The sequence below is a fragment of the Drosophila eugracilis genome, unplaced genomic scaffold (assembly GCF_018153835.1).
Source record: "Drosophila eugracilis isolate 14026-0451.02 unplaced genomic scaffold, ASM1815383v1 contig_2154, whole genome shotgun sequence".
NCBI classification, from domain to species: Eukaryota; Metazoa; Arthropoda; class Insecta; order Diptera; family Drosophilidae; genus Drosophila; species Drosophila eugracilis.
Genome location: NW_024573038.1, coordinates 563,659 through 584,268, shown reverse-complemented (window position 1 = coordinate 584,268; position 20,610 = coordinate 563,659). Strand labels below are relative to the sequence as shown.

Sequence of the window (20,610 nt, the reverse complement as noted above, 5' to 3'; positions counted from 1 at the left end):
ATAACTTTTTAGGATATTCTGAAATTGGGCTTCATTTGGCTGAGAGGGAAAACATTTGATAAACTTGTCGCTAGGCAGGTGCCACCACAAAAAGGACTCCCAGTACATCCAATGCTGGTGTGGAGTGAGCTTGGCACTGGCCGGGTGCGTGCAGAGCTATTCAAAGCATAAAATTGTAAGGTGAGAGACGAGGCGCAAAAGTTTTTCTAATGTTTATTGGCGAAACTTTTTCATTTTTTACAACTTTTACAAAAGTTTACGCCGTACTCCCCCGCCTCCAGCGGTTGCATTTTGCCTTCTCTGTCGTTGCCTAGGCCCGTCTCTGGTCATTTTAAAGTTTAAATTATACCAGGGGGCAGGGAGCCCAGGTCTGAGTGGTCTGGAATCCAACGATTGTCAGCACATTAGGCCTACCAAGTTGTCGACTGAGCGGCGGGGCAGTAACAGAAGAAACCTTACTTTGAATTAAACTTTTATCGCATCAATTCCGAGAGTTTTTCCCGCGTTTCCCTGGTAAAGTTTCATTGTTGGAGAATTTTCAGATATTAATTCCTTCATTTAAATTCGCCCTAGTCCCCGAGATAATGCAAATAAACGCGATTGTACTCACCCGAGTGGAGATAGGAGCCACTTACCTGTAAGAGAGAGAATAAAAATGCAAATTACTTACAAATTCATAACCATGGAAACGATATTCACTGCAAAGGAGCTACGAAGATTCAGAAGTACTATAGCTTTTTCTACGGCTAGTCCCGTGTTAGCATATTGGTTACTTTAGAAGGGAGGATTCTAAAGCAACCAATCCCATATAACTCATATCCCTAGTAACCTTTTTGCTAACGTCAAAGCTATTAAAGCTAATGTATATTTTTCAAAGTCGCATCATGATCTGTATGCCAGCTCTAAACTTGTTTTTGTACAATGGCCTGTTGGTCTACATAGCCAGAGAGGTGAAGCGCGTGGTCAGCGGTAAGGTTTGTGTCAGGATCATCTACTTCTTGACTACAAACTTTTCTCCTAGCTCCATCGTCCAATATCAGTGGTTGGCGTCGAATCCCCATTATCGGGAGAGTCTTTGCTCCTCAGCAGGCGAACCCTGCAGAAGATGTGACGGATTCCCCTGAGTTTAGCGACTTTCTGTGGTGCGTCAACCTATATGTGAACTTCCTGCTCCTTCTGCCAGTATTCTTAAAGGTAAGGCAAAGTCCTGCACAGTGTCCTTATTTATCTATTTCCTGCATCAGGTTCATAACTTCAGCCTGCTGGTGGCCATGGTTCTCATGTGGAACTTCTACGTGTACCAGCGTCTGTTCGCTTTTTACCTGAGGCTGGTGTGGCACTTGTGGTGGAGTGATCTTTGCTGGGCCTATTACGCTCCTCTGGCTATCCTTGGATTCCTTATGAGCTCAATGCACTTGGGTCTGATCGTCGGAACAATGAATCTGCAGACGAAGCGTCCCGAAGTCTCCTTGCGCCAGTCTTTACCACTGTCGGAGTATCCTTCCCCAGAGCTGCCGCTACACAGAGCGGAGTCCGTCGAGTCGATTGGCGATGGCCCAAAACATTGAGTTCTGAGCACAGGTTCAGGCGCCTTTAACTGGGCCGCCATCAGTCAGGGGCTTAACCTTGCCGCATCTACAAATACTGGGTCGTTGGTTCAACTAATAAATATGCCAGAAAACACCAGACACACAGATACAGATACCCGGCACGGCACGCACACACCCAAGCACCCCAAGCACACCCGCACACCAGGACATGTACAAATGAATCGCAGCTGAGGGCTGGCCGAGCATCGGGAAATAAAACCATTAAATATTTGCGGTTAAACGCACCAAAAACAAACCGCAAAAGTAAATCATATCCAGAGCAGACATTGGACATGGCCAAGCATCCAAGGCAAGGAATTTCTCTTGCCTCGCCCTTCCCCCGTCTTTCTTCCTCCGTCCGTCGTCCTGCACTCGTACGCAAAAATATTAGATTAGAAATTAGGAAAGCCATGGACATGGACTTGGATTGGTTGTGGGATTGGGCAGGCAGTAGACCAGAACGCCATTTGTGGGACGGGAATGGGATGCGGGAGCAGGAAACTAGTTACCAACGGCCTGCCAAAAATTCCAAATGGTCCATGGCCGAGGAGCATAAATCATTGAAACTGACATTTCACCATTTCACTAGATTTGTATATATGCTAAAGATTCGGTCACTTCCAAGGGGGGAAGTGTTCTGGTGGGCGGGGGAATTTGCCTAAGATATCCGTCGATTTCAACAAGGAACTACGGAGACACGCGTCCTGCGGTCTAAGAACTGGGTCCCAGGGTGCGCTCTATTAGTTCCCCTGAACTAGTTCCCCAAAGAATCAAGCATCCCCAATCCTTAAAAACTAACTCACATAAATCATTTCGCTATTGAACGCGAGCTGCGCTGAGGGACATCGTCAGGATGACTTTTAAGATTCCATACCACGTCGCTCTGAAATCCGAAATCGAGCTAACTAATGTCGCTTTGAATTCAAGGAGATTTTTATCCAGTCCACCGCTTAAGGGAAGCTTTGGTATAGTAAAATGCAAGCCTATTATCAAGAAAATTTGTCAACGCAAGAACTTCTAAAGAACTTGTATTGCTTAAACGAAATATGTTCCCAATCGTTTTATTACTTTTTATATGAAGAGTTCTCTGAGAAATAAATAAAGTATTTATAGTGGCACAAACAGCTAAATGCCGTTTATGTATAAAACAGCGGCGTTTAATTTGATTCTATTTGCGAAGTGTGTGGTTCTACCATTATATGGAGCATGTCTGTTAATATATTCTGATGGCATATTCATACAATAATTTATGAACAGAATAAGGGATATCTTGAACTCCATTCAGTCGTCTGAAATTAAAATGTGACCTGGTTGCGTACATCAAGTTTACGACAGGCAATATTTTCATAAGTTGGCAGTCCGTAAATTTCAAGTTTCTGTTCAATTAGAATTCTTATAGAATTGTAGTCCCCATCCTTACTTAATCCATCGGTCATAATGTCCACGATGAAGTTCCTACGTCTCTCCACACGCACCACATTTCGGACTGGGCTCGGGTGGTGCCGCCATCTAGTTACCAACCCTCCTTATGACTACAACCTGGTCGTGCTTGGCGGTGGCTCAGCGGGATTGGCCTGCGCCAAAGAGGCAGCCGACTGCGGAGCTCGCGTCTTGTGCTTCGACTACGTGAAACCCACTCCCGCGGGCACCAAGTGGGGCATCGGCGGCACCTGCGTGAACGTGGGCTGCATACCCAAGAAGCTGATGCACCAGGCTTCCCTACTGGGCGAGGCGGTCCATGAGGCGAAGGCCTACGGCTGGAACGTGGACGACCAGAACCTCCGCCCCGACTGGCGCAAGCTGGTGCGCTCCGTGCAGAACCACATCAAGTCCGTCAACTGGGTTACTCGCGTAGATCTCCGCGACAAGAAGGTGGAGTACGTCAACTCGATGGGCTCCTTCGTTGACAGTCACACTATTGAGTATTTGGCAAGGCCAGGCGACGAGCGCCGGAGGGTAACATCCGAATACGTAGTAGTGGCTGTGGGCGGACGTCCTCGCTACCCGGAGATTCCCGGTGCCATTGAGTTGGGAATCACCAGCGACGACATATTCAGCTACGATCGAGAGCCGGGTCGCACCCTGGTGGTTGGTGCCGGATACGTGGGTTTGGAGTGCGCCTGTTTCCTCAAGGGCCTCGGCTATGAGCCCACTGTGATGGTTCGCTCTATAGTTCTGCGTGGTTTCGACCGCCAGATGTCTGAGTTGTTAGCTGCCATGATGACCGAGAGGGGGATCCCGTTCCTTGACACCACTATTCCCAAGACCGTAGAAAAGCAGGCCGACGGACGGCTGTTGGTCCGGTACCACAACACCACCACTCAAACAGACGGCAGCGACGTCTTCGATACCGTTCTGTGGGCTATCGGACGCAGGGGTCTTATCGAGGACCTAAACCTTGAGGCTGCCGGAGTAAAGACTCATAATGACAAGATCGTAGTGGATGCCTCAGAGGCCACCAGTGCACCCCATATCTTTGCCGTGGGGGATATCATATACGGTCGGCCAGAACTCACACCGGTGGCCATCCTCTCCGGCCGTCTATTGGCCAGACGCCTTTTCGGCGGATCCACACAGCTAATGGACTATGCCGACGTGGCCACTACAGTTTTCACTCCGCTCGAGTACAGCTGTGTGGGGATGTCTGAGGAAACGGCCATTGAACTTCGTGGAGCCGATAATATTGAGGTCTTTCACGGATATTACAAGCCAACTGAGTTCTTCATCCCGCAGAAGAGCGTGCGACACTGCTACCTAAAAGCCGTGGCTGAGATATCCGGAGACCAGAAGATCCTCGGCCTGCACTACATTGGTCCAGTGGCCGGCGAAGTCATTCAGGGCTTTGCCGCCGCCCTCAAGTCAGGCTTAACTGTGAAGACTTTGCTGAACACTGTGGGAATCCACCCCACAACCGCCGAAGAGTTCACGCGGCTTTCAATCACCAAGCGATCTGGTCGAGACCCCACCCCAGCCTCCTGCTGCAGTTAGTTGTATGTTTTGATATGCAAAGGTAGTTAAGAAACCCCATTTCAGTTTTAAGTTCAAGTGCATATGTCACCCGTCAATTTGTCCCTTTTGTGGCACAAATTTGTTCATATTAAACTAATGATGATACTTCAATCGATCGATTGGTTGAGCATAAAGTAAAAGTTACAATTTTATGGAAAGTTACAATGTAAAAGAAGAAGAAACGCTATAGTCGAGTGCCGCAACTATAAGATATCCGTTACTGTTTTACACAATTTTAAAATATTCATTTTGCTAGTGGAAATTCACAAAGCGCCACCTATTGTCAAAGAAAGCACGTTGTTAAACTGGTGGTGACGTCACTTTCCCTGCGAGGCCATACAAACTACATTTCTTCATAAATAGCGATATAATGTTCCGATTTGAAAAATCTTTGGTAAACTGGTAAACAAAAATATGTTAGGCAAGGTCAAACGAAGACATCCATTGTAATATTATGGACGCCACAGTCTTCCGCGGTTTGCGGGAGTTAAAATGGGCGTGGCCAGATGAAAAATACTGCCAAGTTGCAGTGGCTAAAATACGTATTCCTATGCCCAAATTTCTAGAACCCGAGATTTTTGCATTTTGGGTTTTTCGGAATTCGCTTTTGGGGCATCTTAAAAATCTACATGCTTCATCCATACTTTCTATCACTTATGGTTACAGAGATATCCGCTTTTCAACAAAATGCGAAAAATGCGTCTTCCGAGCTTAGTAGACTTAACAGTGGGTGTGGCCAGATAATGGTACCACCATAAGATGCGCTGGCATCTCATACTTAATTTCAGCTCTCTAGCTTTAATAGTTGTTGAGATTTCAGCGATTTTAGTTTTTCGTGATTTGTTGGCGTGACAGGATGCTGAAATAAAGTTGTCGACTTCGCTATTGATACTGATCAGGAATATACGGCCGTCCTTCTCATCGAAAGAAAAGCGTGCCGATCGAAGCGAAGCGGACGCGCTAGTATACAATATAATGTTTTGCCTTTGCTTCAAGTTAAGTTAACTAAATCGAACAATCTGCCCTAACACTCACTAGAACACTTCAGGCAGTACCTGAGGGGCATCCCCACATGACCTAACTGGGTTCTGGATTGCATCTCTCTGAGGGACTGCTCGTTAAGATGTGTGGCACACGTCCCTCCGATTTGACACTTCAGTATAAATGACACAACAGCTCGGTTTAGCTTTAGGAGTTGCAGGGACCCTCCGAGCGATTGCCATTTCTGACATATGAAGTTTTAATTTATGAAGTTCATGGTGAAAAACACTTTGTTCGCCTGGAGGTGACCTGCGTATCCGTTTCCGGGTCCGGTGCCGTATCGGTGACCCAGAATCTTGCGACTGGCGCCGGGAACAGGGCCACACCCACAAACGCCGCACAAAGGCTGCTCGTGGCACGGCCAGCAACAAACAAGAGGGGATAAAAAATTTTGATTAATGTTTACTTCCGATTTGCATAAATCTTACTTTAGCATTTTGGGCCCCTCTCACTCTCACTCTCGTTTCCGTTCTTACAGCCTCCATCCCCTTCTCTCGGGCGCCTTTGTTATAAATTATTCTTTTATTGCAGCGTGGCCGAATTTAGGTCCCGCTTGGGTACCGTATGCTCCCCGGCTAAATTGTTTGCCTCGGCGTTATTTATTCGTTTGTTTGTGCCGGTCATCAGAAGGGCCGTGTCCAGGTGGGCCAGTTGGGCCAGGATAGTTGGACCAGGTGGGATCTAGGTCAGGGAGATGCATCTGCCAGTGAGCGACCAGCTCCCACAGTCTTCGCCGTAACTTTTCGATTAGCTTTGCCAACTCATTTAACAAATGGTCTGGCTGACAGTAAGAAATATAACAAATTTACCCAGGCAATCGCAAGGAGCTAGTAGTTTTCATTGCAACACCTTAGAATCATAAATTGTGACCTGACCGCCCAGTTGCAACTGCACCGGGCGGGAAAAGTTTTGCTCATCCCGAAGTTTGGCTGTAAGTTAAAGCACCCGCGGGTAATTCGATAAAGCGTAAAATTTTGCACTTAAACTATTTTCATCTTCAGCTGCACTGCCCCACCCGCATTCTGCACCCCAGACTCGAAGCATGGAGTTGGCATTTGGCAATTGCATTGTTGCTCTTATTATTGTTCTCCGGTTTTTCGGTCGTTGGCAGCTTGACCTGCTCGGGGAGGGGTGGAGAAAGTCTTGAATTACAATACAGGGAAAGTGCGGAAAAGTTTGCTCTGATTGCGTGTCCAAGTGGTCGGAGCATTGCTCCTTTCCACTGCTGATTGAGTGCTCTCGAGTGCGAAACGGCAGAGGAATTGTTTTGGCATTGCTGTTGAGACGCTGGTAAGTTAATCGGAGGCGCCGCGCAAGGCGGCATTATGTGGGGGAGCACACTTCCGTGCCCCGGGCCACACCTCGATCACACAAGTCCGCACAAATTGCTTGCGAAATAGTGCAATCAGCGCAAGAACAAAAGCCCGCTTGCTGCTGCCTCGATAGACTAAAGTAAATTAAAAATCTCATTTAAATTAATCCTCATCGAGGACCAGTTCCTGCCCCCATCGTCCCCATCCACTTCCTCTGCCACTGGGAAGTCGGGCTGTTGTCGTTCTCATCAACGCATTACAAACAATTCCACTTTAGGCACGCAGCCACAGCAGCTTGTGGTTACACACTGGGCGCTCCAGTCGGAGAGGGCGTGGCAGATCTGGCCACACACATATACCTTCGATAAGGAAGAAGGAGCTTAAGTCTTGTTTGGCAATTTAGAATTTTTAAATCCTATTATCACAGTTCGATTTGTTTGCCCAGCTAGGACAGATGCACGTGCAGGTGGAGGGAACCGGAGTAACCGGAGCTGGACGCGTTCCACGGGCAGACCGAGTCAAAGGGCTTGCAATGATTCAATAGTTTAATTTCGAATTTCCATGCAAATAAACAAATATCCATTAGAGACACAGACCGAGGCAGCAGGAATGGCTTTCTATTTAGTTTAGTTATTAAATGTATCCATTTCCATTTACAAAATTACGCCGCAATTGTTGTCCGGACTGTCTGTCTGTTTGTCAGTCCCTCAGTCAGTCAGTCAGTCAGTCATTCAGTCAGTCAGTCAGTCAGTGCTGTTTGCCGATTCCCATTGTTGAGCTGCACGTGAGCTGCCTCCGCATGTGGCCAGATCTAACTTTATCTGCATCTGCGGCCACATCTGCCTTTGTATCTTTGGATCTGCAACTTCCCGGCATGCTGCATGTGTAATTACGTAAAAGTTGATAATGTGTTGATTATTTGAGGTATTTATGTAATTTGCGAGTTTCTCCTGCGCTCTCGATTCCCATGTTTAATTGCAATTATTTAATTACATTTGCAGCTTTAACTCCGGCATGTGTCTATTGAGTTTTGCGGTCAGCCTTCATTCTTCATCTCGGAGTCGGACTCGGATTCGGTTCCGAGGGAAAAAACCAAGCACATCTCAAAGAACGCTGGCATTTCTGTTTGTGTTGATTGCATTACAAAGAAGACTCTTTGTCCGGCCATCTTTGGCAGACACTTGACGATAATTTTATATTAAATCCTCATCCAATTACTTTAGTAATTCAAATTAAAATTGATTATCGATTGCGATGGACGTTAATTGATTACTTTTGGCCATTTAGGGACAGCTTCCTTTCATCCAGTCCTCAGCCCAGCGGTTGACGTGATGCACTGAAACCACGAATGTTACCAGTTTCCTTTAAAAACACGCTTTCTCCGCCGTTCAGCAACTCCCGGAGTGCTTAAATATGTGTACCGTAATTTAATTTCATAAAAGCAATTGTACTTCTGACCCCTCCACTCCTCCCTCGACTCCCGACCCTCGGCAAACTTTGCTCGCATTCACAGAATGACAAAATCATGTGGCCAGGAGGAATGTAGCCGGGACTCAACTAGCGGCGGGAATATGTGCCAGAGCTGGCCTCGTGACTACAAGCGAGTTAGCTTGGCCAATACTATTACACTATTTTTAGTCCCAGTTAACTGAATTCTCTAAGTGGTGCATACTAGGTCTTTTTACTAAGTCAGGTACCACAGTTTTTAAAGTAATTATTATCAGGTGACATTTTACCAAGAAGAATTTGGATATAATTCTGAGCTTAGTTATAAATGAGTTTCTTTTCCAATTAGGTTAGTATTATATTAGCACGTAACAGAAATAGCGATCAGTTTCTACTCTCTTACAATCTGTTATTAATGAAAGCGTGTTGTCAGAAGAACCATCAAACATTCATATAACATAACATAGACACGTTTATTAAAAAAGATCTTATTTGGTAGCTCACATTCAGGGAGACACTTTCTGTGCAGCTGCTGCATCACGGACCCATCTCTGAGCCGGCCGAGCGTATTTGTTTTGTTTTTTAAAGCCAACATCAAGGGCCGCCGCTGCCGCCAACAGACGGGGCAAACAGGACTGGATCCAGTGAGGAGAGTGGGGGAGAGCGAGCAGGAGCCAGGAGACAGATGGGGAAGTATTTTCATTGTCTTGTTTGCCAACGTCGGGAGTCGCATATTTGACATTGGACTTGTGTGCGCTCTGATAGCGTGCCAGCCAAAACATCACAAATGGTTGGCAACCCTGGCAAGCCGGCCGGCAAACGTTTGCAAACACAGACGCACACACACGGACACACACAGTTGTGACACATAATTGCGAGTGTTTACTGTGTGAGTGCGTTGATTTTCTTTCGTTACTCTGTGGTTTTTGTGAGGAGCCAACGCCGCGTATGTGCAACGTGTGGTAAATAAAATGGAAAGACCCGCCGGAGGGAGAGACCTATCATTTATGCACAAACGTTGCCAAGTCTGCTTGCAACAAATGCAGCAGAAGCGCGACTTTCGACTGCCTTTTCACTCGCCTGCTCAGTTTGTTCAGTTCTCGAGTGAAAGCCGGGCAGATATATCCCTATCCCTCACCACCGATTCAGGATGTATCCCTGCTCACATGGCCTGCCACAATGCGATGGCATTCGCATACAAAGGCAGGCCAAGAGACAGAAAGAATAGCGCGTTTTAAGCATTTCCAAATTAAATTAAAAACTGCACCAAACAGCCGAAAGTCGTTGGAAAAATCGCCGAGAATAGAAGAGAGATTTGGTGGAGCAGGAAAAGCCACCAAGCCACCGCAAACGAAAAAGACGGCGACGATTGGGAGAATGGAAATGGAAAAGCCGCCTTTGAAGTTTTTCTGATGCTTGAGCACTTTCAGATCCTTTGGATTGTGAGAAGCGGCTTTCCCTTTGGCTTTCGGGCTTTGTTTTGTCGCTGGCTGCGTTTTGGCCAGACAGAAGAGCGGCTGAGAAGTTGCATTTTCAAATGGTTTGTCCGCAGGCTTTAGATGAAATATGGATACGGCCATCAGTGGCGCAATTTGGTTTCCTCTCGCGTCATAAGATGTATGCGAAAACCACTGACAGATGCCAGGCACCATTTGGCTTTCAACTTTTCTAAAGAAATTTTCTAGAGAAGGAAAATTTCTGATTATTCAGTCTAAACTATATCGATTTATCGATTTAGAGAGGAAAATTAACAGAATTTCCAGTGCACTGTCAAACTATTCAGAATTAAGTCAGTCAGGAAGTCTCTTCCTTCATTGATTGCAAGTAAATTGTTAAAGGTGATGAGGGCCAACTTAAAGATTGCCATTCAAAATATTTAATTTGATAAAACAACAAGATATATTCCATCTTTAAAATAGTGGCGCCATGTGTACTCCCCAGAGATTATCTAACTGTAGAATTTGGGTTTTTTAGCTTTTGCTTTTGTCCGGTTGAATGTGCCCGGCGTTGTTGCTGCTGCTGGTTGCAGTTTTCCAAGCGGAAAATTTGTCATTGTTGCCATTGCGTTTATTAATTAATTTGACCGACTGTCTGGCTGTGTGTGCGGGTAATAAAATATTTGCACATGAATGAAATTGAATAGTTTCTTGCTGTTTTGGCTGAATTTCTGCATAATTTGCAATTGCCATGGCATCGTTCACTGAATAATACATGGAGGGGTCGAGGTTTTTTAGGCCGGACTGGCCGGACTGGCCGGGCTGGCCGGGCCTTGCTTTAAAGCCGCATTCCTTCGCCCATTCCGCAGGGGATGCGCATAATTTAATCAGTGCTGCAAGTCAGCAGAGTCTGCTGCATCACAGGACACTAATTGAAAGTCCTGGCCTGTCTGCCAATCGAAAGTCAACAACCTATTAAGTCACATTGCTGCCAACTGTGGACAATGATCGCTGTTGTCATGTCATCAAAACTTGCAGCACACACATGCCAAAAATCTTGGTTCAGTCTCTCTGATTTTTTGCGAATCAAATGGAAGGACCACAAAACGGAACAAAACTAGTATCCTCGAAGTCTAGAAGTTTTTACCCGGACTGTGGCCCCCTCGGCTGCCCCTGTGGCCGCCCGTGCGAATTGCAAACAAGCCTTTTGTTACACGAGAAGCCCCAGACACATGGTAAACATGTCAAATTGACGGCCTGCGAAGTGAAAGCGACGTCAGCCAGCCCCCGGTGACAAAGGATCCGATGGCCGACCGTCGCAGGACCCGCCTCCTGCCGGTCTGCTTTCTGCTTTCCATTTTTTAACCCATTTTTTGCCTCTGCCAACGTTCGAGTGTCTCCCCTTTGTCTTTGGGGTGTGAATTATTAAAAGCCACAGAGCACAACGTCTAAATTAGCAGACCCGAGACGAGGGAGCCGCTCTTAGCTGTTTCACTTTCAGCAAATGCAATCATCGTCATCATCCTCGACATCCTCGTCATCGTCATCCGCCCGGCGTAATTATCGTCGTCAGAGCCGTAATACCGGCTGATGGTCATAGGCGGCTGGCACCCGCCACCCGGAAACTCCTTTTTGCGCGACGTCCCCATGTCCTTTCGCCTGTCACTCATTCGCATAAACAGTTAATTATGCATAATATGCATTTTGCTGTCATGTTGTGCAATTTTTACCCCTTCGCAGCTCCCCCTTGCACTTTTATTACTCACCGCCCTTTGTTGTTGCAGTCGCCCAGCGCGGTAATGTTTTTAAATGCGCTCATTTGTGTTGGTGTTGGTGTTGGTGTTGCTATTGCTGCGGGTGTTGCTCTTGCTGCTGTTTCTGCTGTTGCTGATGTTGCTGCTGCTAATGCTGCTAGTGTGTGTGGATGCTTATCTATGGCCCTGTTTGTGTGCTCTGGGTGCGATGGCTAATTGGCAGCCGGTAATTTAATGTACAGCCAAGCGGCAGGAGGAGCTGCCCGATTATAGTTAAAGGAGTTGCCGGCTTAATTGGAAACGAGCAGCGCACAAAGGACCTGAGCAGATGTGATTAGTAAGGACGATAATCGAACTGGGGGATAGCCCCGCAAATCACGAATCCGAAGCGCCAACACGCCAAAAATATATAGCGAAAAAATTCAATTTTCACTGCCATTTGCATAAGAGGTGGTTGGAGGGGAAGGCAGGGGGGACAGTGGGGAAAACAGGGACAGACACTCATGTTAGCATAAAATTCACTTTAGCATTTCCGATGGCTGACAATTTTTTGCGTGGGTTGCGTTTAAACTAGCACCGCAAAACTGCTGCTGACAATTATTACATCCGCAGGACATTCACCAGAAAAGGGCGAAAGGAGATAGAAAGAGGGGAGCTGGCGATACGCCCACACATGCATATGCACAGAGCGGAAGTGGGGGAGCGGAAGAAGGTTCAGCTAGCACGCTAGGACACTCCCTCCCGAGAAGTGGCATGAGCAAATTAAATAGGAAAAGGAAACGCATAAAAAATGGCGGCGATTGAATTTAAATGCCCGGCCACTTGGCCCAGGATTCGGACGACGTCCGCACTGTTCACATACGGTGGAAGTCCATTTCCCGTCCCTGCCAATGAGCCTTTGAGTAAGTCACGAACTGAAGCAGCCGGCGCTCGGATTTCCATAGCTCCGTTCCGGTCGTTTGGGTGGTCCTGCCTCGGCATTACGTGAAAGTAGGTTGTTAATATGCATGGCCTTATGCTTTCCTTGGGGTGAAAGGACCAGGGGAGGGTGGAATCCTTGAAGGCGCCATATTGCCTTCTGTTTCGAGCAGGACCTGACGAATAAGCCAGTGCGTTTTCCCTCAGCCAGTCCCAATTAGAAGTATGTCAAAGCAAACATGGCTCACCACTTCCACTTTCTACGCGATGGAGCCAATCAAGCACCGCACCGAATCAAGGTCCCTCTGCCCGACCTCCTCCTTTTTCGGGGCCTTTCATTAAGTGTCGGAAAGTTTTGCCTTTCGGTCATTTCCCGTTCACTCGGTGCCTTTCTGTTTCGGGCTTTCTTTTTTCAATTTGCATACATCGAGAGAAGTTTGCGCTCGCCTGAAAAGCCAATGAAAGCCAAAGGAGTGATGCTTGAATGGATCGCACATGGAACTCAGCTCAACCTTGGCCGGACAATGCCGGGCCATGTGAGTGTGTGAGTGCGTTGTGCGTTGGGGGCCATTGTATGAATGACTGAAGAGACATTGAATTAAATTTATTTGAAAACGCCAAGCAAAGTCTCCGAAAACTAAAGTTTTCCACCCCCTCACCCGCCTCTGGCATTGTTCGCAGCCAGCCTGATTTTCCCTTTGGTGGACAGCAAAAGTTTGACCATAGCTTTGACTTTTAGCCGGGATCCCTCCTCACTTTCCAATCCTGCGCCACCGGCCCTGCCCTTCCACATGACGTGCTGTTGCATGCTTATTTCGGTATTTTGCGCTTCTTTCAGATGCAGTTTCTGTTTTCAGACGAAATTAACTTTGACAATTTTAATTAAATTTTTCCGACATTTTATTTTGTAGCTACATAATCAAGAAATGTTAGCAGGAAACGCCTTTCTGCGGAAGCATAACTTGTCTCCTGAAAATAGTTTTCCCACTTCGAGGATATTCTCTGACGTACCTTCCCCATCTGCCCGGTGACCCAGATTGGATGGAATCCAAGCCAGCAAACCGCTTCGACAGTTTAATTAACTCATTGTCAGCCGTCGGAGATCATTAGGAGCTGCATGAATGCCGGGACGGAGGAGTTCCCACTCTCATTTCCATAATCAGCTCAGAGTTGAAAGGCTGCGAGAAAGTCTCCACCCGAGCTGTAATTTCATTACTTGGCCTAAGAGGGAAGCCAATGCGACTAGCCAGCAGGCAAAGGGAGCGAAGTTATGGATAAGGCGATGGTGAAGGGGGCCACAATGAGAAAATAAAAAAATATGTTGCATAATTTTGAGCTTTGTTCCGACTTAGTACCTTTCCCCACATACACACGCGAACGCTTGGCCTGCAGACAGATCCTGGAGATCCTTTGCGTCAACTTAACAGCATAGGAAATATCCAAGGCAACAATAAGAACAATAGTTCCCTTGGGAGCATTCGGTCCCAGAGTCCTGGTAAAAAGGCAAATGGAGCTCACCCAGCCTGCCCCAGCCGCCCACACAGATACACGCATGCAAATCCTTTTGCCTGCCAGCTGCGCATCTTCCAATGCCTCTGCTCCTGCTTTTTATTTATTTCTTCTCTTTTTGTGTTTCAACATTTTTATTTTATTTTCACGACGCCTTTTGTAAGCGTCTTTGGCCTCTGCTCGTGGTACGCCTTAGCGCCAGCTTTTTCAATTTTTCAGACTACACACATGCTTACAGTGCACAGTGGTACCTTAATTACTATCTGCAGACTATTAAATTCCCATAATCCCTAATCCCAAAACGTATATTAGCAACCTGCCTTAAGATGTAATTAAATATATATTCTACTTAAGCAATATCAAAACGAATAGTACCTTTTTTTAAATATTATTAATGAAATAGGGAAAACTTAATTGATTTACTTTTTAAAAAACTGTAAGCTATTTGACAGCAAAACTTGCGGTCCGGCCCACTGTGCCTTCTGAGAACGAATAACGAATAACATTTTTACATATTTTCCTTACCTTTAAAATAATTTTGCCAGCGCTCTTCCGTTGGCTTTATTCTGAACCCGCTAACTTGAAACGGAATTCAAATGTATATTTAAATGCGAGTGAGAAGGGGGAAGGCGGCAGGGGACCCACACACATGCGCCGAGATGGGAAGCGGAAGTAAACTGCAAGGCAGACGACACAGCCCAGACAAAGAAAAGGCAAGTGGCAGAAGGACGGAGAGACAATCACTAAAGCAACATCTCATTCGGGGCTGCGGCCATCTCTGTTCCTCCAGGAGGACCCGCCCGATGATTTCCCTTTTCCCTATGCAAATCGCATGTGTGCTCCTGCTCCTGCTCCTGCTCCTTCCCAGGTTCGCTACCTCTCCGGGCAGCTTAGGCGTGCGTATGAATACGTCTTCATGAGGGCTTTGTATACGTAATATGCGAACGAATAAAGTGAAATAAAAAGAAGTGTGCGAGCTGCAAAATTGAAAAATTCCAAACGAGCACCGCTCGAAGTCACCATCCCCCATATTGAATTGAGATAGCCCTGGAAAAGGTGCGGAAAATAGTTTGACATCATCCGATGCTCGACGAGGATCAGGATGCGTCGAGAATCTTCAAGTAAGCCCCAATGTTTACTAGCCAGATAGGTTTCTTCCGTCAATATCATCGTTGCCCGGGCTCAGCTAGCATTGATGAGTAATGTGCGGCATGAGGCCTTTCAAAACAATGGAAGAAAATATGCAAATGCCCACAAAATGAAACCCGAGAGGAAAAGGGTGTCTGCTCCGCTATGCGGACAGGGCGTATGTGTAATAAGATTATCATAACGTCTCTCCAGTCGTTTGCTGGCTGGTTTCTTGAATTTATTGTACGACTACTTCCCCCACAAGCCAACGGCAAAGCATCCTAGAGAATCCAAAGGCAGGAAACCCATTGCCACCCGACCAGGACTAAGACCACAACCAACGCCCAGGCTCCTATCCTTTCCGGATGTTTTCTTTCGTTCTCCAGCATTTGCTTTCTTTTTGTCTTCAGCTGCATTATTGATAAAATATTTGCAAGTATTTTCTCGTATTTTCTTTTAATATATAATAGGACCAAAGGAATCCTCCAGCTGCAATCATCCTGCGGCCTGTCCGGGCAAATGCGTTAAAAGCCACCCCATACCCTTCGGCCAGGATTCATAAAAGTTCTTTACATGTGCAACAAGTGAGCCAATATGTCGAGAACTCAAAGGACTTTTTCTGGTTTCTCCCAGGTACTTTTACGGTTCAATATGAAAAGGATAAATGTGATTAGTTCGCTTACCTTTTGGACAGTCAATTTCATTGTACATTTAGTCACTAACATTAACACAATCGGATGCAATTGTTGAACGAAGACTTTTGACACAATTGACTAAAAGCTCGTTTATTTCAGATTTTAAAATGTTATTTCCACGCCGATAATGGTTTATTCGCAGCAAGTGACTCTGAATTTGGTAAGCCGATGTTTTATGTTTGATTAGTTTTTGGTAACTGGTACTATTCAGTTTTTGTACTCGATTTGAGCCAGATTTTCTGATGCTTGTTTGCAGAGAGTCCAGATTTGGCCAAGCCACTGTGTACGGCACTTCATAGCCCCAGCCGCAAACTTTGCGCCTTCTGTTTGCTTATTAATTCGACTTTTGGCAAATACTCGCGCTTGCCGACGGCTATTTTGGCACAATGTTTGTGCTGTTTTAGTTTTCAAGTATTTTGGCCCGCCAAGCAGTGCCAGAATCCGCGGCCTCACTGCTCCTCCTCACAGCCTGCGGCTTCCTATTTTATTAGGGAGATGCGATTTATTCACATTTGTGCTCTTGTGTTGATTTAATTTACACTTTGCGTGGAGTTATCTGCGCAAGTGTGTCTGGGAAGTGCTCTGAATTTATGATCTCGCAGCCATTTGAATTATTAAATTACCTTCCGTGAAACTTATTGTGTTTGGGCAATCGGCTTAACTAGGCTAACTGCCGAAAACGTTGCGTATAAGCAGTGTTGCTGTGAAATGAGTTAAAGCTACGTCTATATGTTAATAAAACTCACTTATTTAGCATCTCCGATTTAGGTAGAACATTGCGTATACGCACCGATTTCAAGTTTATACTAGCGTGATTTCGTGTTAATTTCAATGTGAATTCAGTTCAAGATGCCGAAGGTGCAGGCTTATCAGGTTTACTATCACTGCCGATTGTCCAGCGGACTAAGTTTTTCTGGCCACATTATTGCCAACTTGTTACACAAACTCGCACACACACTCCCACTCGCAGTTGCGTGACGAACTTTTTGGCGCCAAAATGTAATAGATTGCCGTTTCTTTTCACATTTGTTCACTGGAAGCGGGCGAATCGGTCCAGAGTTGCTACAGCTGTGCCCGCACTTGGCTTCTTAATTGCGAATGCCGAAGCTAAACTAAACTGCAGTTAAGTTTGCCGACCGCGGTGGCTGACATTAAATTAATGCAAAACTGCATACACACGACCCGACGAGCGACTGCGATTGCGACGGATTGGATTTTTCGATTTCGATACAGGATACAGGCTACGATGAGCAGCAGGAGCAACAGCGGCGGCAACAGCAGCTCATTGTTGCGCTTGCCACATTGAATGCGTTGCGTTTTATGGCGGCGTTAGCCAGATGCGACGATGCGACTACCGGCCGCATTGCCAGCTTCAGCTTTCAGGACACGGCCACAGGACACGGATACACGCACACACGGAAAAGGCCAGAGGTACGGTGCACGGACAATGGCGTCGTCGGGAGATGAGCAACAGTCGGCTGACGAGCGGCACAACTTCCGCGTTCCGCTCTCGTCGGCTGCTTTTCGTCGGCTCGTCGGCTGCGAGGGTGCTCTCTGCCCGAATTCGGCCAGCTGTGTTTTCAACAATAAAAGTTATGCAAAGGCCGAGATAGCGGCGCAGCGCCTAAAAGTGTGCAGCACGAGTGTAATAGCAGCCATCGCTCATTGTGTGTAAGTCCTCGGTCGACGGCGGCGTCTACGTCGCAGCAGCCATTAATGAGCAGAAGCTTGGATCCTGCGGAGAGGCACTCTGCAAGAGATGCACCCCTTTTTGGGGCGAGCTTTCTCTAAGCTTTCCTATGAGCAGCTCCCCTAGGAGGGCCTCTGTAACAGGTAACAGCAGCGGACAGCTTAAAGCTATTGGTGAAACTTTGAAGCTTTTGGAGGGGACTTTAGGGTCCGTTGGAGTAGCAGTCAGTCGATGTAGATGCAGAACAACTTTACAAATCTGTGTAGAATGTACCGTCATCGGGAATGAAATGCTTACCAATATAATTAGCCTATAAATATATGTTCATGTGCTTACTTCATAACGTTTATATTTATTTTTGATGTACATAAAAATTGCTATAACATTTGAAAAGGCTGGCCATTAGGGGTGAAATCTTAACATGGTATCTCAGGGGTATTAATGTTAAGCAAGATTATCTAACTACCCCTGAGTAGGCAGGGGAAAAGGAGAACTTGACGAAACTTCTGCAAGTCACAGCAAGCAGGGGTAGTTTTCAGACACCAAGAGAGCACGGACATTAGGAGGGGTGGAAAGAGTGGAGCTACAATCTCTGTTAGGCGAGCTGTAAGCAGAGAATTCACGAAAACATTGCAGTTTCTAAACAGGCAGTGGTATGTGAAGCTAAAATTTATCCAGTAAAGGATTTTTATTCGACAAATAGTTGGATAAAAATTGGTAATATAAATAAACGAAAAAAAATTAACTGAGAACAATTTAAACTAAAAAGTAAACAGGTTTTCCCTTCTGCTGTTAACTGACTTTCTGGACGGAATGCTTTCAGACTTTTATGGCTTAGCTTTTTCACCAACACCACCTAGAGGAGCCGAGCTTTGCGAGCCTCGATTGCAACTATCGTAAATCGCCCGTTTTATAGCCGAAACTTGCACCATAAAGTGCACTATAATGAAATTTGCACTGAACTACATTGGAATCTCCTTAGAGGGGAGAGCTACTTTCTGGGGAATTTGGAGCCCCAGCTATTTCCCAACCTGAGCGAACCTCACTGGGTCAAACCCATCCTATCCCCAGTTGCACGCTTTTCAGCGCGCTAAGCACATTTTTTCGTCAGACCCTTAATTTCCTAGCATTCGCTCGACACTTTTATGGTATTCATGACTCCTCGGATTCCCCCTTCTCGCAGCCCCATCCAGAGATGTCCTACATCTCTCGCAGGTTGCCGCCGTGCGAGCAGCTCACGTATAAATATTTTACGACGTCCTTCAGTCATTTACTTTTATTGCAATATTTGCTCACTCAACGTTTATGATGATCATTTTAAGCCATTTTTATGGCCAGCTGCTGCCTCTGCTGCTCTGCATGAATCACAGTCGGCCCAAGGTGATGGTCAGAGGGATGCAGGGGACATGTGAGTGCCCCGAGTCCCTTTCATTTGTATGTCTGTCTGCGTGGAAAAGCTCCACCTACGTTGCTAAATATTTGTCTGCCCCCAGCTCCTCCTCCTGGCCCTCCCAGCACTTGGCTACTTTGCTGCTTTTTATATAAATGGCAGCTCATTAAATTGCTGGCATCGTTTTCGCCAGCCGAGGGGTCAAAAGCGCAAATTGGCCAGGTGTGTTTGGGTGTTCCAAGATGTGCGTGAGGAGGCGGGAGCAGAAGGAAGGAGGAGGGTTTGGCTACGTACTTAAAGTACATCAGGCGCAAGGATTCTAATTTGCACACAACACTGGTGGTCAGCCACTTCTCACCTCATTTAAGCAGCTGGCCACGTAATGAGCAGCAACTTTGGCACTTGCACGTGCCTCGTCCACCCAGAACTATGTCAACGTCCGACGAGACTCCGAATTGTAGCAGGTCCAGGCCCATAACCAAAGCCGAAAAGTGTGTTAAAGTTTCCGGCACTCCACTTAACGCTCGATTGCTTAGCCCCGAGCACTTCGTCCTTTCACTGGGTCTCGAGTGCAGCCCCCAGCCCCTTTGAAAAGTGCAGGACGGGATGGCACAAATTGCACTTCATTTGATTTAAATTGATACGATGCCAGCTTGCATTTCATTTGCAAAATGGAAGGACTAAAAAGTGGATTGAAGCAGTCCCAGTTATAAGTTATAATGGCCTGACCACAACATCCCACTTGACGTCGACCGAAAGACCTGCTCAAGTGCTTGGCCAGCAGTTGAAAGCAAAATTTTGTCATCTCAATGGAGATTGAAAAGTCACTTTGTGCAGGAGTAGTGCTCCTCCCCCTTTTACCACTCACCATCCCGTGGCCATTTGCTGTGAGTGTGTGTGGCGTACTTGAGATTACCAAATTACAGTTGCACAATATTTGAGGCATACACTTAGGCGCACTTAGGGCAGAAGCCACTTTGGGTTATCAATAACCATCTAAGCCTTCATCCACGGAGAACTTTTGCACGGCCGCCCGATTGGCGGGCACTCCTGCTGGGCGCCTAAAAGGCGGCTGCACTTTTTGTCTGTTACTTTCAGTCCCTCAAACTGTCATTTTGTTTGTTTGCCAGGAGCACAAGAGGAGGCATTCCCGCGCCGTGGGCGGCCGTGCTCCAGTAAACTTTGCCGAGTCGACAAAAGCAAAAACGCTGGCAAAGTAACACATGATTGGAGATTCCCGAAGTCGGATGGAAAAGCCAGCAAACTTGGGCCAAAGTTCGACATAGAGCAGTCGGGCTTAGTTTCTAATTCAATTTGTCAAGCTGCTTTGGTCCGGTTATCGTCCCCGAAAGTCCTTGCCAAACTGTCCACAATAATCCAAAATTGACTAACCAAATAGAAATCACACACAACAGAAAAGGCAATGAAGCGTTTATCCCATGTTATTCAATTGAACATTTGCAAAAAATTAAACACAGTCTGCAGTCCGGGCACCAACAAATGCAAAAAGCGCCCCTGCCCTCTTGTAATCTGTCTGCCACCCCGAGCCACCCTCACACCCACCGGTCTTCGCCACCCCTCCGTGGGGTGAGCCAACAATTGCAATTGCAGGTCCCCCAAACACGAAACACCGAACCCGGACAGAAACCCCTACGAAACACAGTCCATTGCACACACATCGACATTGACAAG

The 20,610-nt window shown here is 46.5% G+C and overlaps 2 protein-coding genes across 2 annotated transcripts; both read left to right on the top strand.

The window, feature by feature from the left end:
• Positions 1-863: 863 nt before the first annotated feature.
• On the top strand, positions 864-1,836 carry LOC108116748. Its single transcript, XM_017228767.1, has 3 exons — positions 864-969; positions 1,022-1,194; positions 1,245-1,836. Exons 1-3 carry the CDS (start codon positions 885-887, stop codon positions 1,566-1,568), a joined length of 582 nt encoding a protein of 193 aa, XP_017084256.1. The 5' UTR covers positions 864-884; the 3' UTR covers positions 1,569-1,836.
• A 1,088-nt stretch (positions 1,837-2,924) lies between these two features.
• Positions 2,925-4,705, top strand: LOC108116732 (thioredoxin reductase 2, mitochondrial). The gene has a single exon (XM_017228749.2). It carries the CDS (start codon positions 3,027-3,029, stop codon positions 4,575-4,577), a length of 1,551 nt encoding a protein of 516 aa, XP_017084238.1. The 5' UTR covers positions 2,925-3,026; the 3' UTR covers positions 4,578-4,705.
• Positions 4,706-20,610: the final 15,905 nt, after the last annotated feature.